The sequence below is a fragment of the Cervus elaphus genome, chromosome 24 (genome assembly GCF_910594005.1).
Source record: "Cervus elaphus chromosome 24, mCerEla1.1, whole genome shotgun sequence".
In the NCBI taxonomy this organism is placed as follows: Eukaryota; Metazoa; Chordata; class Mammalia; order Artiodactyla; family Cervidae; genus Cervus; species Cervus elaphus.
Window position 1 is genome coordinate 28,710,306 of NC_057838.1, and position 26,829 is coordinate 28,737,134.

The 26,829-nt window shown below is 42.9% G+C and overlaps 1 protein-coding gene and 1 pseudogene across 1 annotated transcript; both read right to left on the reverse strand.

Moving 5' to 3' along the window:
* Nucleotides 1-1,715: 1,715 nt before the first annotated feature.
* Nucleotides 1,716-1,875, reverse strand: LOC122683394 (annotated as a pseudogene).
* Nucleotides 1,876-14,398: 12,523 nt separating this feature from the next.
* On the reverse strand, nucleotides 14,399-19,890 carry ZNF852 (zinc finger protein 852). The gene is given in 3 exon segments (XM_043886607.1): nucleotides 14,399-17,923; nucleotides 19,463-19,517; nucleotides 19,519-19,890. Coding segments are annotated over 3 exon segments (1,713 nt in total). The 5' UTR covers nucleotides 19,726-19,890; the 3' UTR covers nucleotides 14,399-16,472.
* Nucleotides 19,891-26,829: the final 6,939 nt, after the last annotated feature.

A 26,829-nucleotide genomic window follows, 5' to 3' on the forward strand; every position in this document is an offset into this window, starting at 1 on the left:
GCAGATAGAGAACAGTTCTGAAGAGTATGAAAAGCAAGAGATTTTATCCTGAGAAGGCAGTAGAAATGAGGGACCATAGGGTCAATTTTTTAATATATATATATATTACTTATTTATTTATTTATTTATTGGCCATCCTGCACTGACTGCAGGATCCCAGTTTCCTGAACAGGGATTGAACCTTGGCCCTCAGCAGTGAGAACCCAAAGTCCCAACCACTGGACTGCCAGGGACTTCCTGGGACAATTTATTATAGTTAACCTACAATATGAGGGTAGATGCATTCATAGGTTAAGATTTATGGATGTGTAACTAGTCTTGTGAGACTGGGACTACACCAGGAAAGGTTTTCATCATTGTCTGGGGATTAGCAGAGCATAGAAGCTGGACCTAATGCTTATTAAAGAAAAGGAAAGTGAAGTCACTCAGTCGTGTCCGACTCTTTCCGAACCCATGAACTGCAGCACGCCAGGCCTCCCTGTCCATCACCAACTCCCGGACTTTACCCAAACTCATGTCCGTTGAGTCGGTGATGTCATCCAACCATCTCATCCTCTGTCATCCCCTTCTCCTCCTGCCCTCAATCTTTCTCAGCATCAGGGTCTTTTCAAATGAATCAGCTCTTCACATCAGGTGGCCAAAGTATTGGAGTTTCAGCTTCAATATCAGTCCTTCCAATGAACACCTAGGACTGATCTCCTTTAGGATGGACTGGTTGGATCTCCTTGCAGTCCAAGAGACTCTCAAGAGTCTTCTCCAACACCACAGTTCAAAAGCATCAATTCTTCTGTGCTCAGCTTTCTTTATAGTCCAACTCTCACATCCATACATGACTATTGGAAAAACCATAGCCTTGACTAGACAGACCTTTGTTGACAAAGTAATGTCTCTGCTTTTTAATATGCTGTCTAGGTTGGTCATAACTTTCCTTCCAAGGAGTAAGTCTTTTAATTTCATGGCTGCAATCACCATCTGCAGTGACTTTGGAGCCCCCAAAAATAAAGTCAGCCGCTGTTTCCACTGTTTCCCCATCTATTTGCCATGAAGTGATAGGAGAAGGAAATGGCAACCCACTCCAGCACCCTTGCCTGGAAAATCCCATGGACAGAGGAGCCTGGTAGCCTGCAGTCCTTGGGGTTGCTAAGAGTCAGACAAGACTGAGCGACTTCACTTTCACTTTTCACTTTCATGCATTGGAGAAGGAAATGGCAACCCACTCCAGTATTCTTGCCTGGAGAATCCCAGGGACGGAGGAGCCTGGTGGGCTGCCGTCTATGGGGTTGCACAGAGTCGGACATGACTGAAGCAACTTAGCAGCAGCAGCAGCAGCAGATGGGACCAAATGCCATGATCTTAGTTTTCTGAATGTTGAGCTTTAAGCCAACTTTTTCACTCTCCTCTTTCACTTTCATCAAGAGGCTCTTTAGTTCTAGTTTTCTCCCATAAGGGTGGTGTCATCTGCATATCCGAGGTTATTGATATTTCTCCCAGCAATCTTGATTCCAGCTTGTGCTTCTTCCAGCCCAGCATTTCTCATGATGCATATAAGTTAAATAAGCAGGGTGACAATATACAGCCTTAATGTACCCCTTTTCCTATTTGGAACCAGTCTGTTGTTCCATGTCCACTTCTAACTGTTGCTTCCTGACCTGCATACAGGTTTCTCAAGAGGCAGGTCAGGTGGTCTGGTATGCCTATCTCTTCCAGAATTTTCCACAGTTAATTGTGATCCACACAGTCAAAGGCTTTGGTATAGTCAAGAAAGCAGAAATAGATGTTTTTCTGGAACTCTCTTGCTTTTTTTTTTTTTTCAATTAGCAATAATCGCACCTCGGATAAACCTCGTTGGCTACGATACTGCCACTGCGCAAAGCTACTCTCTTGCTTTTTTGATGATCCAGAGGATGTTGGCAATTTGATCTCTGGTTCCTCTGCCTTTTCTAAATCCAACTTGGACATCTGGAAGTTCATGGTTCATGTATTGCTGAAGCCTGGCTTGGAGAATTTTGAGCATTACTTTACTAGCATTTGTGCAATTGTGTGGTAGTTTGAGCAATCTTTGGCATTGCCTTTCTTTGGGATTGGAATGAAAACTGACCTTTTTCAGTCCTGTGGCCACTACTGAGTTTTCCAAATTTGCTGACATATTGAGTGCAGCACTTTCACAGCATCATCTTTTAGGATTTGAAATAGCTCAACTGAAATTCCATCACCTCCACTAGCTTTGTTCGTAGTGATGCTTTCTAAGATCCACTTGACTTCACATTCCAGGATGTCTGGCTCTAGGTGAGTGATCACACCATCGTGATTATCTGGGTCATGAAGATCTTTTTTGTACAGTTCTTCTGTGTATTCTTCTGACATTTTACTTAAAAACAAACAAACAAAAAATAAGACTGAACTTAGAGAAAAGAAAGTCAGTCGTTATCATTACAACCCTAAAGAGGTGGACAGAGTGTATCAGCTTCTTCCTATAGTACCCTCATATGGTTTGATTCTTGTATGTTGATGTTACGTGTTCTTTCTGTATCTATAGGTAAAATCTCCAGGGACAAAATGTTGAGTGTCACCATTGGGGACCCTGAAACCCTTCACCCTACTCAGAGGAACAGTGTGAAAAAGATCTGTTAATGAGATTTAGGATATCTCCTCTTTTGCTTATTTTAGAGCACAGACTTACTTTGAAATTCTGTTAAAGAAAATCAACAAAAATAAATTTTACTACAAATAAAAAATAAAATAAAAAGTAATTGTTTAATAGTCTCTTCAGAGTGGAAAGGTGATTCCACTCATCCATAGAGGATTAGTAGACTGTGAGTACTCAAGTAAAGGAAGATAGATGGGAGTGGCAGGAGTCACGTCAGTTTTGGAGTCTTTGGTTTTGGGTATCTCTTGTGCCTTTAACTTTTCATTAGCTTTTTGCAATGACTCTTTCTGTGAAGCTATTTTGGAATCTTCAAGCCTTTTGGAGGCTTCTGCATATCAACTAAAGTAATAAGTATCTCGTTTGGTTGACTTGATTTGGGAAACCTTGATTTCAGCTGTACTTTTAAAAAAATAATTTTAATTGAATTCTTATTCCCTTTTTATTTTATTTTTTTCTTTTTTGACCTCCCTATGTAGCATGTGAGATCTTAGTTCCCCAACCAGGGATCAAACCCACAGCCCTTATATTGGAAGTGTAGAGTTTTAACCACTGGATTGCCAGGAAGTCCCTCAATCGTACTTCTTGAATGAATGACCTTGTCTAACTATGGAATGTTCTCCATAATGGCCATTGTAAATCGAGTTGTCTTTAGTAAGATTTTGACATTTTTGTATGTAACTATAGCTTCTAGGACCACGGTTCTTAGACATAAAATAAGCAGGTGTGTCAGAAGGTAGAACACTCAGTTCTTTTGAACTTGAGGAGTCTATTTCCACCTAACAGAAATGTACCACTGGGTTGGAGATTTTGTAGTGTTTTATGTTTTACTGGGCGCCTCACTGCACAAAAATTTTCTGTAGATTGGAGGGTAACCTAGTATTGATCTAACCCACTCCTTAACCAATCTATCCTAGCATGGGGGTCTTTGGCTAGATGGCAAACTCTAACAGCTTTTAGGTGCTCAATGTAAACCCATATTTTGCTTCTTGGCCTTCCAAGATTCCCATTAACAATAAATCTATTTTTCTTTTAACTTATGTGTGTGTATATCAGCAGAAACCAACAATAACTAAAGAGGAAACAGACCTGTGGATGCCAGCGGTAACCAAAGAAATGGTACTGTGGACTGACCAAGAGCTAAGGACTGGTGCTCTGTTAGAGACTCCTGTTAGCCCAGGCTGCCCTGTTAAGCCTGGCCTGGAAAATCGATGAGTGCAGCAAGCTCAGATGCAAAGGGAGAACTCAGATTCAAGAGAAGCTTACCCATGCACTTCAGAAGCTGCAAGAGGGAATTCCCTGGTGGTCCAGTGACTAGAATTTTGACTTCCACTGCAGGGGGCACAGGCTCAATCCCTGGTCCAGGAAATAAGACCCTGCATGCCCAAAAAAGGTTTCAGTGGTGTCAGTGCCTGTTTTTTTCATTGTCCTTGAGGATGTTAGTAGACTCCCTTGGATCCTATTCTCATCACTAAAACTGTTAAAGAACAAATTCAATGAAGAAAATTTTAAAGATCTTATTGGCCTTAAATGGGAAACTCATGAGTCAAACAGCATACAATCTAGGAGACAGAAATGAGCTCCAAACAGTTATGCAAGGCAAGAGAGTTTATAGACAGAACGGAGCAGGAACAAGGAAATTATACTAGGCAAAAAGATATGGGTTGTTGCAAGGTTGATTTCATTATAAAGGATGACAGGGGATTATCAGGTAGATTACTGAACTAGTGCTGATCAGGAAATTCCTAATAGACTGGGACTGTTTTAAAATTCCACTTCTGGCAAAACCAAAACTTTAAGTTTTCTTTTGGAGCTTAGCATGAGCTACTCCATTTTGGGTCTGCTGTCTGGTCTTTAAAAGCCCCATCGGTGAGCTTTAACAAAGCTCACCTAGTGGTTGAGCAAGTGATGTTATTTGCCAATCTGTGGGATCCTGGAGGAGTAGGTTTGGGGGTACAGAGGCTGCTTGAAGAAGGACTGAAGCCACATCAGGAGACTGCCCAGCGCCTGTAGGAGCAAATGTCCTCTATCAACAACACCAGAGAACCTGGAGGGGGTGGAGCCAATGCTACAAAGACGGCCTGCTCCCATTGGAGAGCACGTGCAAGCTGCTGTGCCAAGGGGCCAGGGAGCTGTCCTGGCTGTCTTCTGGTAGATGCATCCTAGTGCCAGGCCTCAGCATGTTCCCAACTGATTTTTCAGTAGGAGGGACGTTCCATCTGTGACCTGAGGCTCTGCTCCACCTGTCTGAACCACCCTAGATTCTTTTTCAATGTCCCAGCCACCAAGGATGGAAACAGAGAGTGGATCCTGGCACCAGAGAGCTATTGATGAGACGGAAGAGAAACCAAGGGCACAGTATAACTAAGAAGGGTTCAAGGGGTGATATATAAAAAGTGTAACTGTTAAAGATATGGTACAAAACCTCAAGGCTAGCGATATTTGAAATGGTAAAAACAAAGCAACAGGCCCCAAATGGAGTAGCTCATGCGAAGTGCCAAGCCACCAAAATAAAACTTAACTAAAAGTTTTGACTCTGCCACAATTGAGATGTTAAAACTAGTCCCAGTCCATCTGGAATTTCCTGATCAGCATTAGTTAGGTAATCTGCCTGACAGACCCCTGCCATTCCCTTACAAAGGAAAGTAACCTTATAATCAACCCACTTTTTTTGCCTTATATAACTTCCTCATTCCTGCTCCCTTCTGCCTATAAAAGTCTTTTGTTTTGTAAAGCTCCTCAGGGCTCCTTTCTATCTGCTAGGCTGGCTGATTCATGAATTGTTGAAGAAAGTCAACAAGCTCTTTAAAATGTACTCCATTGAATTTTGTTTTTTAACAGGAAGCTATTACCACCTCTACAAACAGACTCCCTTACAGAAGCTGTAGCCTTCAGCTTAGGGACATTCATAGTCCAGCATACAGTGACCTGGGGGAGCAAGTTTCTAAACTTGAGCTTCCTTCTGATCTGTCAGGGCCTGCCACTGGCATAACCCAACTGGAAGCTGGAGGGCAGTCCAAGAAGGTCAGTTTCCCAAGTCTTAAGGCAGGGTTGAGAAGAACCAAGAGTGAATATGGTGGTTGTGGGGCAGCAGTGGGGGACAGGATGCAACTGGAAATATCCAACACACCCAAAAGGAAGATAGGAACTGTTCGTCTCCGCCTAATATGTCCATTAATTTCCTTTTGAAATATGTGAAAGAAAAATAAAAATGAAATCAGTATTGCTAAGAGCACTCACTCACATGGAGATAAGAGGGCATTGAGGAAGAAGGACTTATACACATCTCAGCCAGAATGGAATCTGAACTTTTGACTGCTTTTTGAAAAGCAGGCACATAGAACATCTACACAATATTCCAGAAACCCAAGATACTTATCAGAACCATTCCCTAAATAACTTATGACAGCCTATCCCTTAAGGGCAAATATTCCCTTTTTACATTAGACCCAATCATAATTCTTACAAGACAACTTTAACAATCTCGTGGTTTCTGCCTTTATAAGCCCCTGATTTTACCCAAGACTGTGTCTCCCAAATTGCAATTCCCCAGATCCCAAATAAAACTCTGTTCTGTGGACACAGAAAAATGAGGATCGCTAAGCCAAAGAGCATTGCTCACCACCCAATTCTGCAAGGGTTAAGTTGTAACCCACTGCAGTTGCTGACCTGACAGAAACAGGCAGACCCCATAGATAGCGAAAGTCACTCAGTCGTGTCCGACTCTTTGCAAACCCATGGACCATGCAGTCCATGGAATTCTCCAGGCCAGAATACTGGAATGGATAGCCTTTTCCTTCTCCAGGGGATCTTCCCAACCCAGGGATCGAACCCAGGTCTCCTGCATTGCAGGCAGATTCTTTACCAGCTGAGCCACAAGGGAAGCCTGACCCTATACATAGTTAGATGTATATCTCAGGAAGAATTTTAATGGCCCTGGATTTTTTTTTAATCTTCCCATACATAGAAATGCACTAAAACCATTAACTTGAGATATCTGTTCTGTATGATCTGCAATATTTTCTTCTTTTGATGTATGCATTTGAAATTAAGTACCAAGACATATGGACTTCCCAGGTGGCTCAGACAGGAAAGAATCCTCCGCAATGCAGGAGACCCAGGTTCAATCCCTAGGTCAGGAAGATCTGCTGGAGAAGGAAATGGCTACCCACTCCAGTATTCTTGCCTGGAGAATTCCATGGACAGAAGTGGGCTACAGTTCACAGGGTTGCAAAGAGTCACAGGGTTGCAAAGGTTGAGAGATTAAGACACACCCACCAAGACATATGCTTGACTACATGTATTTCCTTGCCAAAATCATGTATAAACTGGTTTCTCCCCTCTTTCTTCAGAGAAGTTCCTCAGAGCCAACTGAGAGACTCTTTCCTGGGCTTTAGTCTTCAGAAAGACCCCCAAATAAAACTCCAACTCACAACTCTTTCATCGTGTGTCTTTCCATAAGTCAACAGTTCTTTGCAAACTTGGTACTGATTACTGTGGGACAAATAATGTTCCTGATAACTGGTCTCTCAGGGGTGGAACTGAAGGTGGCTGGGACAGCTGGAGTGGGGCTGGGAGTGCTGCACATTCATAACCATCCACAGAAAAGAGCTTTTTATTTTGTCCGAGAACAAAATGTTCCCATGAAAGAGGAGCTTGAGCAGGTCCTGTGTTTGGGGTGGACTTCCCAGGTGGTGCTAGTGGTAAAGAACCAATGCAGGAGATTCAGGTTCAATTCCTGGGTTGGGAAGATCCCCTGGAGCCGGAAAGGGCAACCCACTCCAGTATTCTTGCCTGGAGAAATCCCATGGACGGAGGAGCCTGGTGGGCTACAGTCCATAGGATTGCAAAGAGTTGGACATGACTGAAGCGACTTAGCACTACTCAGCAGGACAGCAGCTAACATGGACAGCACCCAGATTGCTGTGGTCCACCAGGTCCGGGAGATCAGCCCTCCAGCGTTTGCAGAGCTCAGGAGCAGACTCCTCCTTCTGCTCTGTTCAGATAGCAGCTCTGTTCTGAAGTCCTGCCCGGCTTCCTGAAGCTCAGCCCGCCTCTGCTGCTACCTGACTTCTCTGAGAGTCACAGCACAGAGCCTGCAGCAAGGCCATCTCTCCCCTCCTCAGCTGGGAGCCTGTCCTTGGAACTCTGGTTCCTGAGAGCTTTAGTTCCCTTCATGTTGGGCCGCTTGACTTGGCAGGAGCCAGGGCAGAGCTTCTCCAACTTGAATGTGCATATGAATACAAATCACTTGGGGTTACCCTGGTTTAACCAGTTGTTAACTGCAGATTCTACTTTCGGAGCTTCTGGAAGCTGGTAAAGACTGAAGAGAGAAATTTAAAACTTACACTCAGCTAGAAATAACTTCATGCTCATTCTGCTCTGTAAGATGCTTGCTGCACCGAGATAGGAACAAGATCACCTAGAGTCTTATAGTTATAAGATGTTCTGATAAGTATGGAATGTTCTGTTTCTGCTTCTAAGAGTTTCTGTTTGGAAATTCCCTGCACATAACCCATAATATCTCCCACACTCTGTAACTGCCCGTATCCCATAGCAACCAGGTAACCAATCAACCAGTGCCAACTGTAATTGTGTGTACTGACACTATACCAATAAAGCTCACCCTGAACTTGGAAGCCCCCAGAACTAGAAGGCGTTAGCTCCTCTGGGACCACCGGCTTAATAAACCTGAGTCCTCCAACCCTCCGAGTGTGGTGCTTAGTTTCTCAACGGTCCGACTTCTGCAATAAGACTATTTCTTGAGAAACTCACAAGTGTGCCCATGTTGTGTTCCTAAACCAGGCTTTGAGTAGGAAAGAACTGTTACTGCAAATCACTGACTTTTAATTTTTGCTGCTCAGTATAATCTCCTGGCTTGGGAAAGATCAGTTTGCATTCCAATCCCAAAGAAAGGCAATGCCAAAGAATGTTTAAACTACCATATAATTGCACTCATCTCACACACTAGCAAAGTAATGCTCAAAGTTCTCCAAGCCAGGCTTCAACAGTATGTGACCCAAGAGCTTCCAGATGTTCAAGCTGGATTTAGAAAAGGCAGAGGAACCAGAGATCAAATTGCCAACATCCATTGGATCATAGAAAAAGCAAGAGAATTTCAGAAAAACATTCTACTTCTGTTTCATTGACTACGCCAAAGCCTTTGACTGTGTGGATCACAACAAATTGTGGCAAATTCTTGAAGAGACGGTGATACTGGACCACCTTATCTGCCTCCTGAGAAATCTGTGTGCAGGTCAAGAAGCAAAGTTAGAACTGGACATGGAACAATGGACTGGTTCCAAATTGGGAAAGGAGTACTTCAAGGCTGTATACTGTCACCTTGCTTATTTAACTCCTATGCAGAGTACATCATGCGAAATGCTATGCCAGATGAAGTACAAGCTGAAATCAAGACTGCCAGGAGAAATATCAATAACCTCAGATACGCAGATGACACCACCCTTATGGCAAAAAGCGAGAAGAACTAAAGAGCCTCTTGATGAAAGTAAAAGAGGAGAGTGAAAAAAATGGCTTAAAACTCAATATTCAAAAAACAAAGGTCATGGAATCCAGTCCCATCACTTCATGGCAAATAGATGGGGAAATAATGGAAACAGTGAGAGACTTTATCTTCTTGGGCTCCAGAATCACTGCAGATGGTGACTGCAGCCATGAAATTAAAAGACGCTTGCTCCTTAGAAGAAAAGCTATGACCAACCTAGACAGCATATTAAAAAGCAGAGACATTACTTTGCCAACAAAGGTCCTTCTAGTCAAAGCTATGACTTTTCCAGTAGTTGTGTATGGATGTGAGAGTTGGACTATAAAGAAACCTGAGCACTGAAGAATTGATGCTTTTGAACTGTGGTGTTGGAGAAGACTCTTGAGAGTCCCTTGGATTGCAAGGAGATCCAACCAATCCTAAAGGAAATCAGTCCTGAATATTCATTGGAAGGACTGATGTTGAAGCTGAAACTCCAATACCTTGGCCACCTGCTGTGAAGAGCTGACTAATTTGAAAAGACCCTGATGCTGGGAAAGATTAAAGGCAGGAGGAGAAGAGGACGACAGAGGATGAGATGGCTGGATGGCATCACCTACTCAATGGACATGAGTTTGATCAAGCTCTGGGAGTTGGTGATGGATAGGGAAGCCTGGTGTGCTGCAGTCCATGGGGTGACAAAGAGTCAGACACAACTGAGCTACTGAATTGAACTGACAATCCCCTGTGGTGGCTTCCCAGATGATAAAGAATCCATCTGCTAATGCAGGAGACTCAGGAGACATAGGTTTGATCCCTGGATCAGGAAGATCCCCTGGAGGAGAAAATGGCAACCCACTCCAATATTCTGTGAAGGACAGGGAAGCCTGGCAGGCTACAGTCAATGGGGTCGCCAAGAGTTGGACAAGGCTGGGTGACTGCGCATGCATGCATAATCCCCTGGGGGAGTTTCTCAATTAAGTGCAAAACTGTGGGTGGGACCTAGGTGTTCCTACTTCTTTAACTACCCAGATGGTCACAAAGTGTAGCCAGGGTTGACAACCTGAGGATGAAGGATCCTTCCTTTTACATAGATTCCCTGCAGCGTTGCTGAAGGGTTTTAATCATTTGCTTGTTTTCAAATTTAAAACACTTTAGCTTTTGACTTTGAAAAAGGAGGAAAGTTTTACCTTCCCTGTTTTTTACCTCCTATTTTGTTTGTTTGATTTTGGCCTTGCCACAGGTTCTTAGTTCTCTGACCAGGGACAGAACCAAGGCCCCAGCAGTGGAAGTGTGGAGTCCTAACCACTGGACCATCAGGGAATTTCTTTTACCTCCTATTTTGAAACGTGAAGAGATAAGTCTTGGTAAATTGAGGCGGGGGTGGGAGTTGCAGGGGTGCTCTGGACTGCAGCCAAAGAAAGATCATAGTGTACAACTGAGAATCAGCTGTGGCCAAGTGACAGAAAGAAAACTGTCCTCACGGGTGAAGGAAAGTTACAGGGCTCAAAATAGCCTGGAGTTAAAACTCCCCTCCAGGTCCTCCCCACCATTCTATGCAAAACAAAGGGCTCTCTCACCTGGAAAAAAACAACAACAACAAAAAAAAAGGACATTAAGGCTGATTACACCCAGCTCCCAGCCAGTCCAGCCTCTGGCTGATCTCTAAAATTCCTTGCCCCAGCTGTTTAAGAGATAACTACTCCGAACAACCTTGGAGAAGAACAGGCCACCTTAATACAGTAGCTTTCCACATATATGCCTATATATACTTACTCTTTTCTTGGGTTAGTGTAGCAGCTCACTAATCTGACTGCTGCCCATTTTCACCTCATTAAAGTGTTCTGTTCCTGTAAAGTGCCGGTTGTTTTTCTGAACCTCGCCTTCTCTAACTCCCTTACCCTAGAATAGGATTTTCCACTCCTGGTCACAAACTCAGCCCGGCTTCATGGGGGAAAACAAGGAATCAAAAAATGTGTTCTCTTTTACAAAGATGATGTTTGAATTTTTAAAGTACTTTCTAACATAGCAAAGAAATACTGATACTAATACTTAAAAAGATTTGAAAGTGGAATTCAGCTTCTCCGTTGCCAGGAATTCATACACATCCTTCCTCCATCCCTAGCCCTCTAAAAGCCCTCCTGTCTTCCTCCAAAAAGATGATGGTATGCCTTTGGATCCAGGGATAAAGACAGGATCAGGAAGGTTCTCCGGGAGAGTTGAATCTCTATTGGTAATGGGTAGGGGATCCATCTTTGGGTCAGGTCATAGGAATGGGAAAGAGAGATTATGGAATATTTATTGCTGTATCCCAAGTGTTGTTGGATGGCAGGGATACTGAATGATAACTGTCCATGGGGTGTGGTGATGGGCCAGCAACTCGGTGGTAAAAGGATTTACTGAGTCAGAAGTGAGGGTACCAAGTGAGATTTATTAAGTACACTGCAAGGGAGCAGCAGGAGAGACCCAGAAGTGTCTGCCTCCGGTGGGGGAGAGAAACTGGGCTTCTTTTATGGTCCATTCTGGTCACCCTTGGGTTAATGTTCCACCCGTATGGTGGTTAGGGCTGGGTGTGTCATTGCTCAATCTTCCTGGACCACTAACTGCTCATGACTGCTGGTGATTTTTCCTTGGGGGAGGGTATGACTGTCTTATCTTGAAATGACTTCCCGAGCCTAAGATGCCTGTTTTATTGTTAAGTTCCACAATAACCTCTGGACTGAGAAGGAAGTTTGAGACCCAAAAAATGAAGCAGGCAACTCCATAGAGAGCAATTATGAAATATGTTGTGGGTAACTTGCCTACAGGAAGGATCAGGCAGGCGACCACCAGAGGCATTGGCAGCAATACTCAGCGTTGCTGAAAGAGGTAAGGAGGGTTCACACTGAATTGGTTGATTGAACCCAGGACGCTTTGTCTTAAAAGGTGTAAATACTAAAGAAAAGGTGCAAACACAAACCTTACCATCGACTGGAACATCTCTTGAGCTGTGCGCTGCACTTCACTAAGGGAGTGGTGAGAGCGCTCTCTGCAGGCTGTTCAGCCCCTTCTGGTAGGGTTACTACTTGTTTCAGACAGGCCAGACAACTCCCACAGAATTCACGGGGGCAGAGCCACTCTTAGGTTTGGGAGCAAGACTCCCCTAGAGCTCTATATAAGCCAGTGGATCCAGAAGGTGGGACTATCACCCCTAATCCTGGAAAGCAGAGAACTGAACCAAAAAGAATTATTCTCGAGCCTTAAGATCTCATTTAACTAAGTTTTGAATTTGCTCAGGACCGAGCACACTTTTTCCCTTCGGATTTCTCCTCTTTGGAATTAAAATGTGAGATAATATACATTGGTCTCTGCCCCTAGTTCCTAGCACAGAGCCCCTTAAATGCTTGTAATTTTCTAAGTGGTAAGAGCACCAGGAGCACCTTTTGTTCTAATATTTGGCCTTTGACCCTGGTTCCTGACTCAGGGTTCCTGAAATCTTTGTAATTTATTAAGTGATATGAACATTGCTTTACTTTTTTTTTTTTTTTTTTTGGTTGCACTGTGTGGCTTGTGGTATCTTAGTTCCCCAACCGAGGATTGAACCTGACCCATGCCTCCTGCGCTGGGAGCACAGTCTTAACCACTGGACCACCAAGGAAGTCTCATCTTTCATTCTAATAAAGCAACTCTGCGTAGGTTCCTGGGTGAGGGCTGGTCACAGGAAAGACAAAACCAGGATTCAATCTTGACATTTTCAGCTCCCCCTGCCCCCACCCAGTTCTCTTAATAAAGGAGATGCCTGCATGATGAAGCCTCCATAAAAAACCAATACCAGGTTCAGAGAGCTCCTCAGAGGGCGACACATCCTAACTCCAGAGACAGCAGCTCTCGTGCTCAGGACCCTCTCAGATCTTACTCTATGTGTCCATCCTCATACCCTTTTATAAAAAAAACAGTAAATATAAGTAAACTGTTTACCTGGGTTCTGTGAACCACTCTAGCAAATTAAACCCCAAAGGGGGTTGTAGGAACCTCTAATCTACAGCTAGTTGGTCAATAGAGCAGGTGATAACCTGGGCTTGGAAACAGTGTCTAACGTTGGTATGTGTGTGTATCTTGTGAGACCAATCCCTTGACCTGTGCAGTTTGACACTGTCTCCACAGTGTCAGAACTGGGGTAAATTGTGGGACACCCAGCTGGTGTTGCACAGGATTAGTGTGGGGGAAATTACCCACATTTGGTGACCCCAAATGTCGGCAGGGAAATGTTCTGTGTAAATAGTAAGGAAGACACAGAAGGGAAATACAGGAGGGAAGGACTGTGGGTTTTTATCGACATCCAGTGTCTACCCTATGAACACCCAGAATTGTACTTGGGAAGCATATAACCTGTCTGGTTTTACAGGTTCACAGCTGAAGAGGAATTGCCTCAGCTTGAATTTGACCCATATCTGACTTAGATAATGTTTAGAAGAGACTTTGGACTTCAGACTTTAAAGCTAATGCTGAATTAAAACTTTGGGGCTGCTCAGGATGGAATTAATTTATTTTGCAGATGAAAAGGACCTGAATTTTGGGAAGCCAGAGGCAGAATGTATGGACTGAATGTCTGTGTTTTTGAAATTCATGTGTCAAAGCCCTAATCACCATAATCCACCTAAGGGTGATTCTATGTAGAGTTGGGCTTTGGGGAAGCAACTCGATTAGTTTATGTGGGTAGAGCACTCATGATGGAGTTAATGTTCTTATTAGAAGAGGAAAGGACTTCACTGATGGTCCAGTGGCTAAGACTCTATGCTCCCAATGCAGAGGGCCCAGCTTCCATCCTGAGTCAGGGAACTATATCTCACATGCTGCAACTAAAGATCCTGCACACTACAACAAAGATCAAAGATCCCATATGCTGCAACTAAGACCCACGAAAGCCAAATAAATAAAAACAAATACTGAAAAGGAAAAAAAAAGAAGAGGAGGAAGAGACAGCTGCTCTCTTTCTCTGCAATATGAGGATATAGCAAGAAAGCAGCTGGCTGCAGCCAGGACTCAAAAGGATTTGTACCAGAACCCGACCATGCTGGCAACTTGATCTTGGATTTCCCAGCCTCTGAGGAATAAATATTTGTTAAGCCACCACTCTATGGCATTGTATTAAGTAATTCCAACTAAGACAGCTGCTAAAGGTATGTCCCTCCCAATACCCTTCCTCCCAAAAAGGGATCAGGCCCAGTTATCTTTACTCTTCAAAGATATTGAAGAGTATTATTATTATGCCAACTCTTCCAGGTAATAAAAGAGAAACAAAACTCCCAAATTAATTTTGCTAAGCAAATTGAATCTAGTTCTGTACTTCAAAAATAAGATACAATCACCAGGAGAAAACAGATTTTATTCCAGGAACACAAGACAATTTTAATTATTTGGAAACCCGCCAACAAAATTGATACAAAAAGAGTAAAGGATAAGACCTATGAAATTTTACCAACGGATTTTTAAAGTTCTTGATAGAACTTAGCATCCATTCCTAATAACTTAAGTATGATAACTTCCTACAGTATGTGTACTCTACATGTCAAGTACTGTTTCAAGTAACACTTATAAATGAATTTTATCCTCAAGGCCCTATGAGGTAGCTCCATTTGACACATGGAAGACAAAAGGAAGAGCATTCATGATGGAGTTTATGTTCTTAGTAGAAGGGACTTCCCTGGTGGTCCAGTGGCTTGCCCAAGATTACAGACCTAAGGAAAGTGATGGAGGCAGGATTTCAACCTAGGTTTCCAGGCAAAAAATCTGTGTTCTTTACCACTATAACATATTGCTGCATCTAAAAATAGGAATAGAACAAAACTTCCTTAACACAGTATTTATCAGAAACAATGAGGGTGAACCACATATACAACTGTGACATGCTGAAAAACCTTTCTGACAATTAGGAACAAGATATGGAATATGCCTTTTATTCACTGTTCAACTTTTTTTTTTTAAATATTCACGCTGATGCTTGACATGAGTGGCACACAGATTAGAAATTAAGAGAACACTAATCGTTACTGTTTTATTGTATACCTAGAAAAGCTAGGAAATGAAACTAGGAAAAAAAATTCTTCAAACCAAAATTAATTGAACGAGGTAACTGGATCCAGGTAAAAAATTTTTTTTAATCAGTTAACTTTTAAAATACTAGCAATAGCCAATAGAAATTGAGATGTAGCTTTCAAATGTAGCTCCTTTTCCTCCAACCAAGAGCCTGAGTGCTTTCCTAGGAAGTGAGGATATTCATTTCTATTGAGAACCTACTGGTGCTGCTGGTGATCAGCTCAGAGTTACGAGCAGTGCTGGATCTGTTCCCCCAGAGACTCAGTGTGGTAGGGTATGAGCAGAACCAGAAGATAATAAATTAAAACATTCAACAGACAAGAGTTTCTACTTAAGATATGACCAGCCACATTCAAATTAGAGTTGAGGGCTGGACCCGTGTGTTCATATGGGGTCTCCCCTGGAACCTGGGAGTTTCCAAAGTAAAACACTTAAAAAAAATATAGTTCTGGATCTTAAAGGTTCAAGGGACACAGACTGGCAAACAGGAAGAAAAGCTTTTCTTCATAGAGAACACAAGTGTTGAGGGTCTAGATTAAAGCAAGCTTTAAAAGGGCCACACTCAAGAGGTAGAAAGAATAAATCAGTCTTAGAGGATGGCTTTATATAAAGAGTAAAATGGAGGAGGTGGAATAGAATAAGGAAATATCTCTATCCTTGAGAATGTGATCGTGGCATGCATAACTGAGTTAGATGTTAATTATTTTAAGAAGTGAAAGGGAATTCCCTGGCGGTCCAGTGGTTCAAGCAGTCCAGGACTTCATGCCTTCATTTCTGAGGGCACAGGTTCGATCCTTGGTTGGGGAACCAAGATCCTGCAAGCTGCCTGATATGGCCAAAAAAAGAAAAAGGAAACCTATAAGCACATGAAACATGTAGTCCTTATTTCCCCAAGAGGAGGAGGAGGAGGATTGCACTCTAGGAGAGTGCAATTGCACAGATCAATTGCACAGAAGGAGGATTGTAACTCTAACTCTCCCACCTTTGTGACCAGCAGCGAGCACTCGGAGATGGTCCATATTTTTTTTTCTAATTTTTTCTCTTTATGGTAGCCATGCTGTGTGGCATGTGGAATCTTCATTCCCAAACCAGGAATCAAAACTCATGCTCCCCATCAAAACTCATGCTCCAGAGCATTAACCACTGGACCACCAGGGAAGTCCTGGGATGGTACACATGGAACAGGTGGTTCCAAGTAGAGATCAGGATGAACATACTTAAATAGAAACCTTAACCTAAAGTTTCTTGCTGTCTTAAGAGAATCATGTCTTAAGAAACAGACCGAGCCAGACCTGAGTGCTTCTCTCCAGTGTGAGTTCGCTGGTGGTGATTGAAAGTAGAACGCTGACTAAAGGCTTTCCCACACTCGATACATTCATAGGGTTTCTCTCCAGTATGAACTCTTTGGTGCACGGTGAGTTGTGAGCTATCACGAAAGGCTTTCTCACAAACTTGGCATTTATAGGGCTTCTCCCCAGTATGGGTTCTCTGATGTACCATAAGGCTAGAATTATGAGTGAAGACCTTTCCACATTCATTACATTCATAAGGTTTCTCACCAGTGTGAATTCGCTGATGAATAATGAGGTATGAGTTTTGATTGAAGGATTTTCCACAATCATTGCATTTATAGGGCTTTTCATCAGTGTGAAGTCGCTGATGTCGAGTGAGACATTTACTCAGACTGAATGCCTTACCACACACATTACATTCAAAAGGTTTTTCTCCAGTATGAATTCGCTCATGGTCGGCAAGTTGAGAGATCTGATTGAAGGCTTTCACACATTTGCTACACTTGTATGGTTTTTTCCCAGTGTGGAGACTCTGATGTCGAGTAAGACATTTACTCCGACTGAAGGCCTTGCCACATTCATTACACTCATAAGGCTTCTCCCCAGTGTGGATTCTCTGATGGTCAATAAGATTTCTGTTAGAACAGAAAGCTTTCCCACACTCATCACACTTGTAAGGTTTCTTACCAGTGTGAAGTACCTGATGGCGGATAAGGCTTTTACTCCGACTAAAGAGTGCTCCACACTCATTGCATCCATATGGTTTCTCCCCAGTATGAGTTCTCTGGTGGTCAAAGAGTTTGGAACTTTCACTGAAAGCTTTTCCGCATTCATTGCATTTATATGGTTTCTCCCCAGTATGAAGTCTCTGGTGTTGAATGAGATGGGAGCTGTGGCGATAGGTCTTTCCACAATCACTGCATTCATAAGGTTTTTCCCCTGTATGGATTCTGAGGTGGACAATGAGCTGAGAGGTCTGCCTAAAGGCTTTGCCACACTCAGTACACTCATATGGTTTCTCTCCAGTGTGGATTCTCTGATGCCCAATGAGGTGAGAACTCCAATTAAAAACTTTGCCACATTCATCACATCGATATAATTTCTGTCCCTTCAGAACTCCCTGATGTTCTGAGAGACTGGAGGACAGATCTAGATGTCCCCCAAGTTCCTTATACTCATCACATCTATCCTTTGTAGATTTCTTTTTATCCTCCTGTGTTATTTCTAAGAAATCACTTTCCAGTCTGGTTCCTTCTTCATCTGACGGTTGAACTTTTAGTTTCTCTAAAGCTTCTTCACAGGCAGCCCCAGCTTCTGGTCCTCCAAGAATCAGTCCACAAAGTATGCCTGAGGTCCTGTCAGCTGACTTTGACTCTTCAGAAATGTCCTGCTTCCGAGACAACTGTGAACTTGCCATCCTGTTTTCACCTGCTGCCAAAAGACAGAAGAAAATAACTGTCACTCACCTCTTGTCCTATTGAGGAAATGAACTGTCAGGAGTCTATGTAGCTTAAAAAAAAAAAAAATTCACTTTGAGGGTAAGGCATAAGGAGACATATTGAGAACAGGAGGGAAAAAGCAGAGCTATCAGGACAGAAGGATGTGGAGCCAGCACAGCCAGGTAAGCAGGCCAATTGAAAGGCAAGAGACCAGATTGTAAAGCACAGTGTGATCTCCCAGAAGTCACTTAGATGTGGTCTCCTTAGTAAAATGATGAACTCTCGGGTCCACTCCAACCATGACACTGTATGGCTCCACAGTTCACAGCAAAGATGTCGAGGAGAGTGATGGCAAATACTTTAAATATGAGAAACATGTAGGCAAACATGAGAGTTGAAGGAAAATGTGTATTACGAGGGCATGATCAAGAAAAAGTGCACAAAAAGGAGTGATTCTGGTATGAAAGAATAGTAACGATATTTGGAGAAGCCATGGGTTCAAAAAGGCTGGGAAAAAGTACTGAAGGAGAGAATAGAGCTCTAAAATTGGGGACATCCTAGTCTCTGGAGCACTGGACTAGGACGTGCCAGTAGGCACCCCTATGAAAATTAACAAAGGCAATAATTTGAAATACAAATCAAAGTACATGTCTTGTAGCTTGATAACCTGGAATCATAATGAGACTGAACAGCTGAGTATTTGCTTTTGAATTCTGGAATTTAATAAAGAAACTGGGAAAGGCAGAGCATCCATGGTCATAGGTAAACACAAAAATATTGGTTCCTTTCAATTACATCTTAACCAGGCCACAAGCTATCATACCATCTCAGCATATTGAAAATGAAAGGTATCTGGTCCTTTAATTCTAAGCCCACCCTCTCCGGAGTAGGCTACTGTCCTAGACCAGTTAACCCCAGAACCTCCTCTGAAAACAGCCCCTTTCAGGAAGCAGCCCTGCCTGAGTCTTTCTGAAGGGGAAGCTGAGAAAACCATGTTTTGTGCAAAGCAACCCAGATCATCCCAGGATGGACGAGGACCAGGACTAGGTGACTGGACCAGGGCCAAGCACCAGACCCAAGTGCAGCTTATAGAGTAGTCATCAGCTATGGGTGACCTGGAATGAAGTTCTGCCCAAAGAAATATGATATTTAATGGCTGAACCACCAATGGAGTCCCTTTCTACATAAATTCTGAACTGAGAGTAGGACAAAATGAAGGAAATTACAAGTAGTAGCTCAAGCTGAAATGATGCATGGAGAGAAGAAATCCATCAGGAACCAGAGCAAACAGAACATATGAGGAAATAGGAAGTCTAATTAAGAAAGCTTGGAGGGGGACAAAAGATTCAGAGTAAAGAAAATGGCCATCAGTGGGAACAGAAAAACAGAGACACAGGACACAGCTGTCTTACAACACTGCCGTAAAAATCCTTTCACTTCTGCTGCTGGGTTGGAAAGATCTCTTGGAGCAGGGAAAGGCTACCCACTCCAGTAAGAAGGCAGACTCTTTAGGGAGCAGAGTCATTACCCAATGGGGCCAGGCTGCAGCAGTTTTCCAGCATGATGTTCCAGTACATCATGGAACATCATGATGAGTGATGTACCTTTCCACTTCTTCAGAGTATAGTTCACAGACAGAAGCTCCAACTCTGCAGCCTCCTGTAATGACAAGTTTCTACTGCTCAGGAACATTCGCAGCCTGGGGGGCAGAGTCAACAAGCGTACCAAGACAGGGTTGAGACCCTGGTGGCCAAAGGGGTGGGGGGACAGAAAGAAGCTGGGAGGACACATTATTAAAAGGACAAGTTCAGGGTAAGATAACAGTCCATGAACTCAGTGGATGGGACCAAGTTCAGGGGAGGCAGTTAGGAAGAGAAGTCACAGGTGCAGACTCTGAATGGGCCAGAGCCCTGGAGATGAGGTCATGCTATTCCTGGGCCACAGACTTGGAACCCAGGAAGCTCACCTGGGGCCTGACCATCTGGAAAATTCACTGGAAATTCAAGGATTTCAGCACAATGAAGAAAAAAAAAAACAACCTTGAAAAAGAAAATTAAGTTGAAGAACTCACACTTCACAATTTCAAAACTTATTTGACAAAACAGCACTGATCAGGAATGTGTGATACACACATACATCAATGAAAACAGGTAAGAGTCCAGATGTAAACATCTACAGTTAACTTTTTTTTTCCGGCTGCACTGTGTAGCATGCGGGATCTTAGTTCCCCAAAAGGGATTGAACCTGTGTCCTCTGCATTGGAAAGACAAAGTCTTAACCACTAGACCACTAGGGAAGTCTCCTAAGGTCAACTTACTTTTTAAATATATTTTAAATTTATGTATGTATTTTATTTGGCTGCACTGGGTCTTAGTTGCAGCATGTAGGATCCAGTTCCCTGACTAGGGATCAAACCCGGGCCCCCTGTATTGGGGGCATAGAGCCCCAGACACTGGACCACCAGCAAAATCCCCGTCAACTTATTTTTTATGGAAGTCCCAAGACCACTCAAAGGGGAAAGAAGACACTTTTCAACAAATGGTGCTGGGACAACTGGATATACACATACAAAAAAATGAGGTTACACCTCTACCTCAGTCCATATATGAAAATTATATGAAAAAAATATATATATATAAAAGAAAATTATATGGACAGTAAGCTTTGGCACCTGTTGCAAATTGGCCCCACTGATTTGTGTACCAAATCATACATGATAGATAGCTTCCCCTGAGAGCATGGAACCCTCCAACTCCCATCACTTTTAAGCAAAGTTTTAAAAAATCACTATCCTCATCCATGATTAAAACAGAGACCATCATCTACATTTGCTACAAACAAATACCTCGTCCATGTCTCCTGGACTCAGTGAGCACTGGGAGGACTGACAAGACATGACTGCCAACTGAAATGGGAAGAAGGCTCACACCAAAATGCTTGTCACCACCCAGATAAAAGAAACTGCAGTGCTGTTACAGGGTCACGGACAGTCAAGTGAAGAACTACTTTAGGATCGCGCATGATGAGTAAGCTGAAGTTTGGGCAGAGAAATGAAGCTTTGCTGTGAAAGAAAAAGGCAGGGCCTCTGCCAGATAAATTTGCAGAACAGACTGGGGAAGAGAAAGATGCTCAGGTGAAGAGAAATCCAGGAGTAAGACTCAAGAGGATGAGCTGGAGACCAGAGAGAAGTATTTTGAAGAAACGTACCCAGGAGGAAATATAAAGCACTGACATATCTTAGTGAAATAAGCGCCAAACGTAAGCCTCCAAGCTGACCTGTTGTGTAGCAGTTGCCGCATAAATGTCCAAAGAGGTCAGTGAGGTATTTGTAAAGAAATGATGCGAAGGACCAGCAGAAAAATGACAGCAACTGCCCATGAATACAGCAAAATACAGTCCTTTGAGCCCAGCCTCTGCAATCATGAACATGGATAATGACCGCTAATGACCGTTTCTGCCATGAGAGGACAAAGCAAGAAGGCCATCTATGAAGCAGGAAGCAGGTTCTCACCGGACACCTAATCTGCCAGCACCTTGACAGTGGACTTTCCAGTCTCTAGAACTATGAGAAATAAATTTCTGTTGTTCGTAAGGCATCCAGTCTACGGCATTCTGTTACAGCAGCCCAACCAGATTAAGACTTTGAGAAAGAGCTTTCTTTAAATTTCTATTTATCAAAGTCCCAGACTTAAGCCTGGCCTGGCTAACACATCTCTTTATGAACCAATCACTGTGACGAGGTGATAAAATGCTCTGATGGGTCACATCTGAGTCACTATCTGCCACTGGAATATCCTGGAAGGGGAACTGAATGCATCAAAACCTCAGGAGCACATGGACTGAGAGTGGGGACAGTAGTTCTCCCCAAGTTGAGATGATATAATCAACAGAAAGGGGCCTGTGTGCCAGACAGACAGAAAGAAAACAGACATTGCTACCAAACCAACTTGGGTCCACTTGCTCTGATGCAGTAAAGCCAATGTACTGACACTGGGTTGTGGTGAAGGAAAGAGCAACATTAAAAAAAAAGCTAATGACCTCCTGGGCCTTTCAAAGTCTGAATGAAAGCCTCACAGCATAGTAAACAAAGATGGAGGCCAGTGAGCTGAAACTGCTCCATTAAATTCAGGTATCCTAATGCCTCTGGGTTCCTTCCAGGTCCCAACCAGCTTTTGAGGACAGAAGAAAACATCAACTTATTAAGATGACACCATAAATGTGAGCCCCCAGGCTGGGGAGCAACCTGAGATAAATCAGGCCTCTTCTCCCCAGCTTCATCCCTTCACTCAGCTTCATTCCCAAATGAAAATGGCCTGGAAAAGAACCAGGGAAACCCCTGGGCAGTTTTCAGGAATATTTTCTTCTTTCTGTCATTTTGCTTTAATACAAAGTAATTCTGACTTCCTTTTAAAAGCCTCTTAAATAAGTAGTCTCTTATTCTTGTTTTTCCTGCTAGTGAGAGGGTGTGTGCTGTGTTTAGTTGCTCAGTTGTGTCCAACTCTTTGCGATCCCATGGACTGCAGCCTGCCAGGTTCCTCTGTCCCTGGGCGTTCTCCAGGCAAGAACAGTGGAGTGGGTTGCCATTCCTTTCTCCAGGGGCTCTTCCCAACCCAAGGATCAAACTCAGGTCTCCTGCATTGTAGGCAGATTCTTTACCAACTGAGCCACCAGGGAAGCCTCCAGTGAGAGGGTACATAAGGTTTATTTTATATACTGATAATATGCAAACTAGTTTCTAAGACAATTAGAAACTAAAGCAAGACTGCTTCTGCTGCTGCTGCTGCTAAGTCACGTCAGTCGTGTTCAACTCTGTGTGATCCCATAGACGGCAGCCCAACAGGCTCGTCTGTCCCTGGGATTCTCCAGGGAAGAATACTGGAGTGGGTTGCCATTTCCTTCTCCAATGCATGAAAATGAAAAATGAAAGTGAAGTCACTCAGTCATGTCTGACTCTTAGCGACCCCATGGACTGCAGCCCACCAGGCTCCTCCGTCCATGGGATTCTCCAGGCAAGAGTACTGGAGTGGGTTGCCGTTGCCTACTCCGAAGACTGCTTCTAGTACACATTTAAATGTTATAATTTTATTTATACCAATTTAGAAATGAACTCAATCTAGTGCCCAAAATTTGATTTCTCAATACCACTTCTACAAAAAACGAAACCAAGAATCCTTGCAGAAATGATTGATTCCAAGGCTGGGGAGGTGAAAACATAAGACGAGTATCTTGCGGTGCCTGAAAATCAGAGAAAGACACAAAAAAGGATGGGAACATGTAAGGGGAAACAGGAGCCAACCTGAAAGACGCCCAATGGCTAAAGCTAGAATAATTTATGCCACAAAATAAATAACAACACACCTCAATATACTTACTCCCCAAGTAAACACCCAACATCACACACTGATGTAACTGATATAATTAAGTAAATAAACAAGTTGGAGAGAAGGCACAACGCTTCCTCACAAAGGATTCCAGTTAATAAATGTAGAAGAAAAACACAAAAAATGAAAAGCTCCTAGGAGAACATCACAATAACAACTACTGTAGGCAATATCCACCAAGAAATGCTAATTAGTAGGAAAAGCATATTTCTATGTAAAGTCTCTAAGTGTCTATCTCAAAATAATTGCTAATTACAAAGGAAAGACAGTAACTTTACAATCATTAATCCTTGGCAGAAATACTGGATCAAGAGTAGTATCACCAGTAAGAAGACATGTGGACGTCAACCTCAATCTAAGCAGGAGAACATCTGACAAAACCAAATCAAGGGTCAGTCTAAAATTACAAATATAAAATACTGCAAAAGTATCAAGATTGTGAAAAACAAGTAAAACTGAGGCGCTGTCACAGACTGAAAGGGAGACATGATAATTAAATGGAATGAGGGATTTTAGACTGGATTCTGAAACAGGAAAAGAACATTAACTAGCCAGTTATGAGCTCTAGTAAATCAGTAGTTTAATTACTAGTTCTGGACCACTGAAAATGTCTCAAGTTTGATGACTGTCCTATGGTTATGCATGACATTGCCTTTAGGTATACCAGGAAAAGATACAAGGGAACTCTACAAAATTCTGACAGTCTCTGTGAGTCTACAATTATTCAAAATAAAAAAGTTTTCAAACTGAAGTTTCAGTTGTTACTGTGTTTATTTCTATCTAGAAATAGTAATGTCTATATACTAAGGATTAACTTGGCAATAAGGGTATCGAATAGGGCTACCCAGGTGGCGCAGGGGTAAAGAATCCACCTGCCAATGCAGTAGATGTGGGTGATCCCTGGGTTGGGGAAGATCCTCTGGAGGAGGAAATGGCAACCTTACTCCAGTATTCTTGCCTGGAAAATTCCACTGACAGAGGAGCCTGGCAGGCTACAGTAGGACATGACTGAGCATGTGGCCACACACACACACCACACAAATATTTACTGAGCACCTACTACCTTCTTAGACACCATGGTCTCTGCAGTGAATAAAGCAGACTAAATGCACTAACTTAAGTAGCTTGTAAGAAGACAGACAATAAGATAAAGACAGTGGCAGGTGCTATGTAGCAAAATAAAACAAGGAAGGAGGCTAACAGGCCTAAAATCAGGCAAGGAAAAGTATAAGCTCAAAAATTCCATCTAGGGAACTCCTTGGTGGTTCAGTGGTTAAGATTCGGCACTTTTACTCCGGAGGGCAGTTTCGATCCCTGGTTGGGGAACTAAGATCCTGATAGCTGCACACAGTTACCAAAAAAAAAAAAAAAATTCAACCTAGAGCACATAATGACTCACTTGAGGGACCTTTTTCAGACTGTTTCTAATATTAAAAACACTTAAGACTATAAAGTAATGAGTTGTATTTTATTACCTCTTCTGTATTTTTGCTCTGGAGTATGGCATCACAGAATGCTCACATACTAACATTCCTGGATACCAGGAATCACAGAATTGTGGCACAGTTACCATTTTTCAGTTTTTGTCAGTTTCCTTTCCTTGTAAGTACACAGAGATTTATCTTCAAAACAGTCCCACAGTCTTTTTGGCTTACTTTTTGAACCAAAAGCTGTCTGCCTTTCTTCAGCATTATGAACCACATGTCAAAGCAGTTTTATTTGTCAGTTCCTGAATATGCACACAGATATTTATGTGTGTAACAAAGGGAAATTCCCTGAAATCCTTGAGCAAATTACTTACTTGCAAAATAAGAGACCTAACATTAAGGAGTTTTTAGTTTGGAACCGAGGCAGGCTGGGACTTGGGACCCTTTGTTGCATGCTTGCACCTGAACAAACGTTTCCTCCAGCAACGAAATACAAAGAAACTATAAGGGTCTAAAAATAACTGCGCACATTTGCAGTTGGGGCATATTATGAACAATAAGCTGCAAAAAGACCAAAAACCCAACTGTCACTTCTGAGGAGCTGGGAGCAAAAGCAAAGTGTTGCCCAAGCACCCTGCACAAAGCATCACCAAGAAAGTGGGTAGACCACCTAAAACCACCCCTCCAGCCAGATTCCTGGAAGCACTTCTACCCTAATTCTGTGTTAGGAACCCCCCTCACCCCTAGGAAACAAACAAAGGAACCTGTTAACTTGTTTTCACTCCCTCCTGCTGCCGCATAAATTCCAGTAAAGCCTTGAATGAATTTCAACTTTTATTAAGGAGACCAAGAACTCCAGTTCATAACAAAAGTCCAAACAATGTGAAAAAGAACAGTGTTCTCTTCCTTGCCACTACTCTTAGTAAGGAGAACATTTTCTTATTTCTTAGGTCTATGTAAGCCAGAAGACATTAGAGTGGTTTTAGGATAGTGCTGTTACTTGTGTTCAAAAACTGCATTTTATACATACTACTCTCTTTATTTTGAAAACAGAGATAATCACCTTAATGAAGCTTTTGGTATTTTTCTGCACAAATGTCACTTGCTCAATTTACAGCTTCATGCAATATCTACTATAGGAAACTGCAAACAAAATGTTTAATTATAGCTGCAAATATATGACTCAGTGGCGTCCTAATGCTGGCAACAATTTTAACCATTAAATGCATTCCAGAAATTGAAGACATCATTTTCAGAAAGCAATAGTATGAATGTACTTAATACCACTGAATTATACACTTCAAATGGTTAAAATGGCAACATTTACCATGATACATGAAAATTTATTACAACTGTTTTGCTATAACACCAAAAAAATTAAAGCAATAGTAGGTGCCTGTTTTCTAATAAAAAATATATATATATACTCGTATAAGAGTTTGAGAATTCATGCACAAATTTTAAAGAGTCAAAAGACTCATTAATTAACGGATTGTGATTACTCTTCCTTTTCTTACGGTCACCCGACTCGCCTAATTATCTGTGATGAATATGCTTTGTTTGCATAACTGGCAGAGGAGATAAAATTCAGAAACCATTACTTCAAATTCGCGCCTCGGGTGCCCGGAGCAGCGAAGAACCCGGGCTGGTTGATCTCCAAAGCCAGATCCTTGCCAGGGCGCAGCCTTCAGGCCGATCCTCACCCGCCACTCCCCGGGGAACTCCGCACCCGCGCAACAGCCCCCACCGCCTCCACCGTTGCCCTGCTCACCAACTCCAGAGGCCGCAAAACTCTCAGGGCCCTGACTGCCCGACCCACCCCACTCCACACTTTCAGCCCGGCTCGCCGCTGCCCCGTATTGCGCATGCGCATCGCCGCTCCGGGCCTCTCTAGGAAGTTGGGAGGGCCAACTTCTCGGCTTCTCTCGGGCCCCAGTACCCTGCTGGGAGGCCTCTTTAGCCTAGCCCAGAGGCTTGTCCCCACGCCCCCCCACCTAACCCACTGGACGCCTGCCTTCTGTTCCTCCCACAGTGAAACGCCTTCCCACCACAACTAGAGAAAGCCCTTGCGCATCAACGAAGACCCA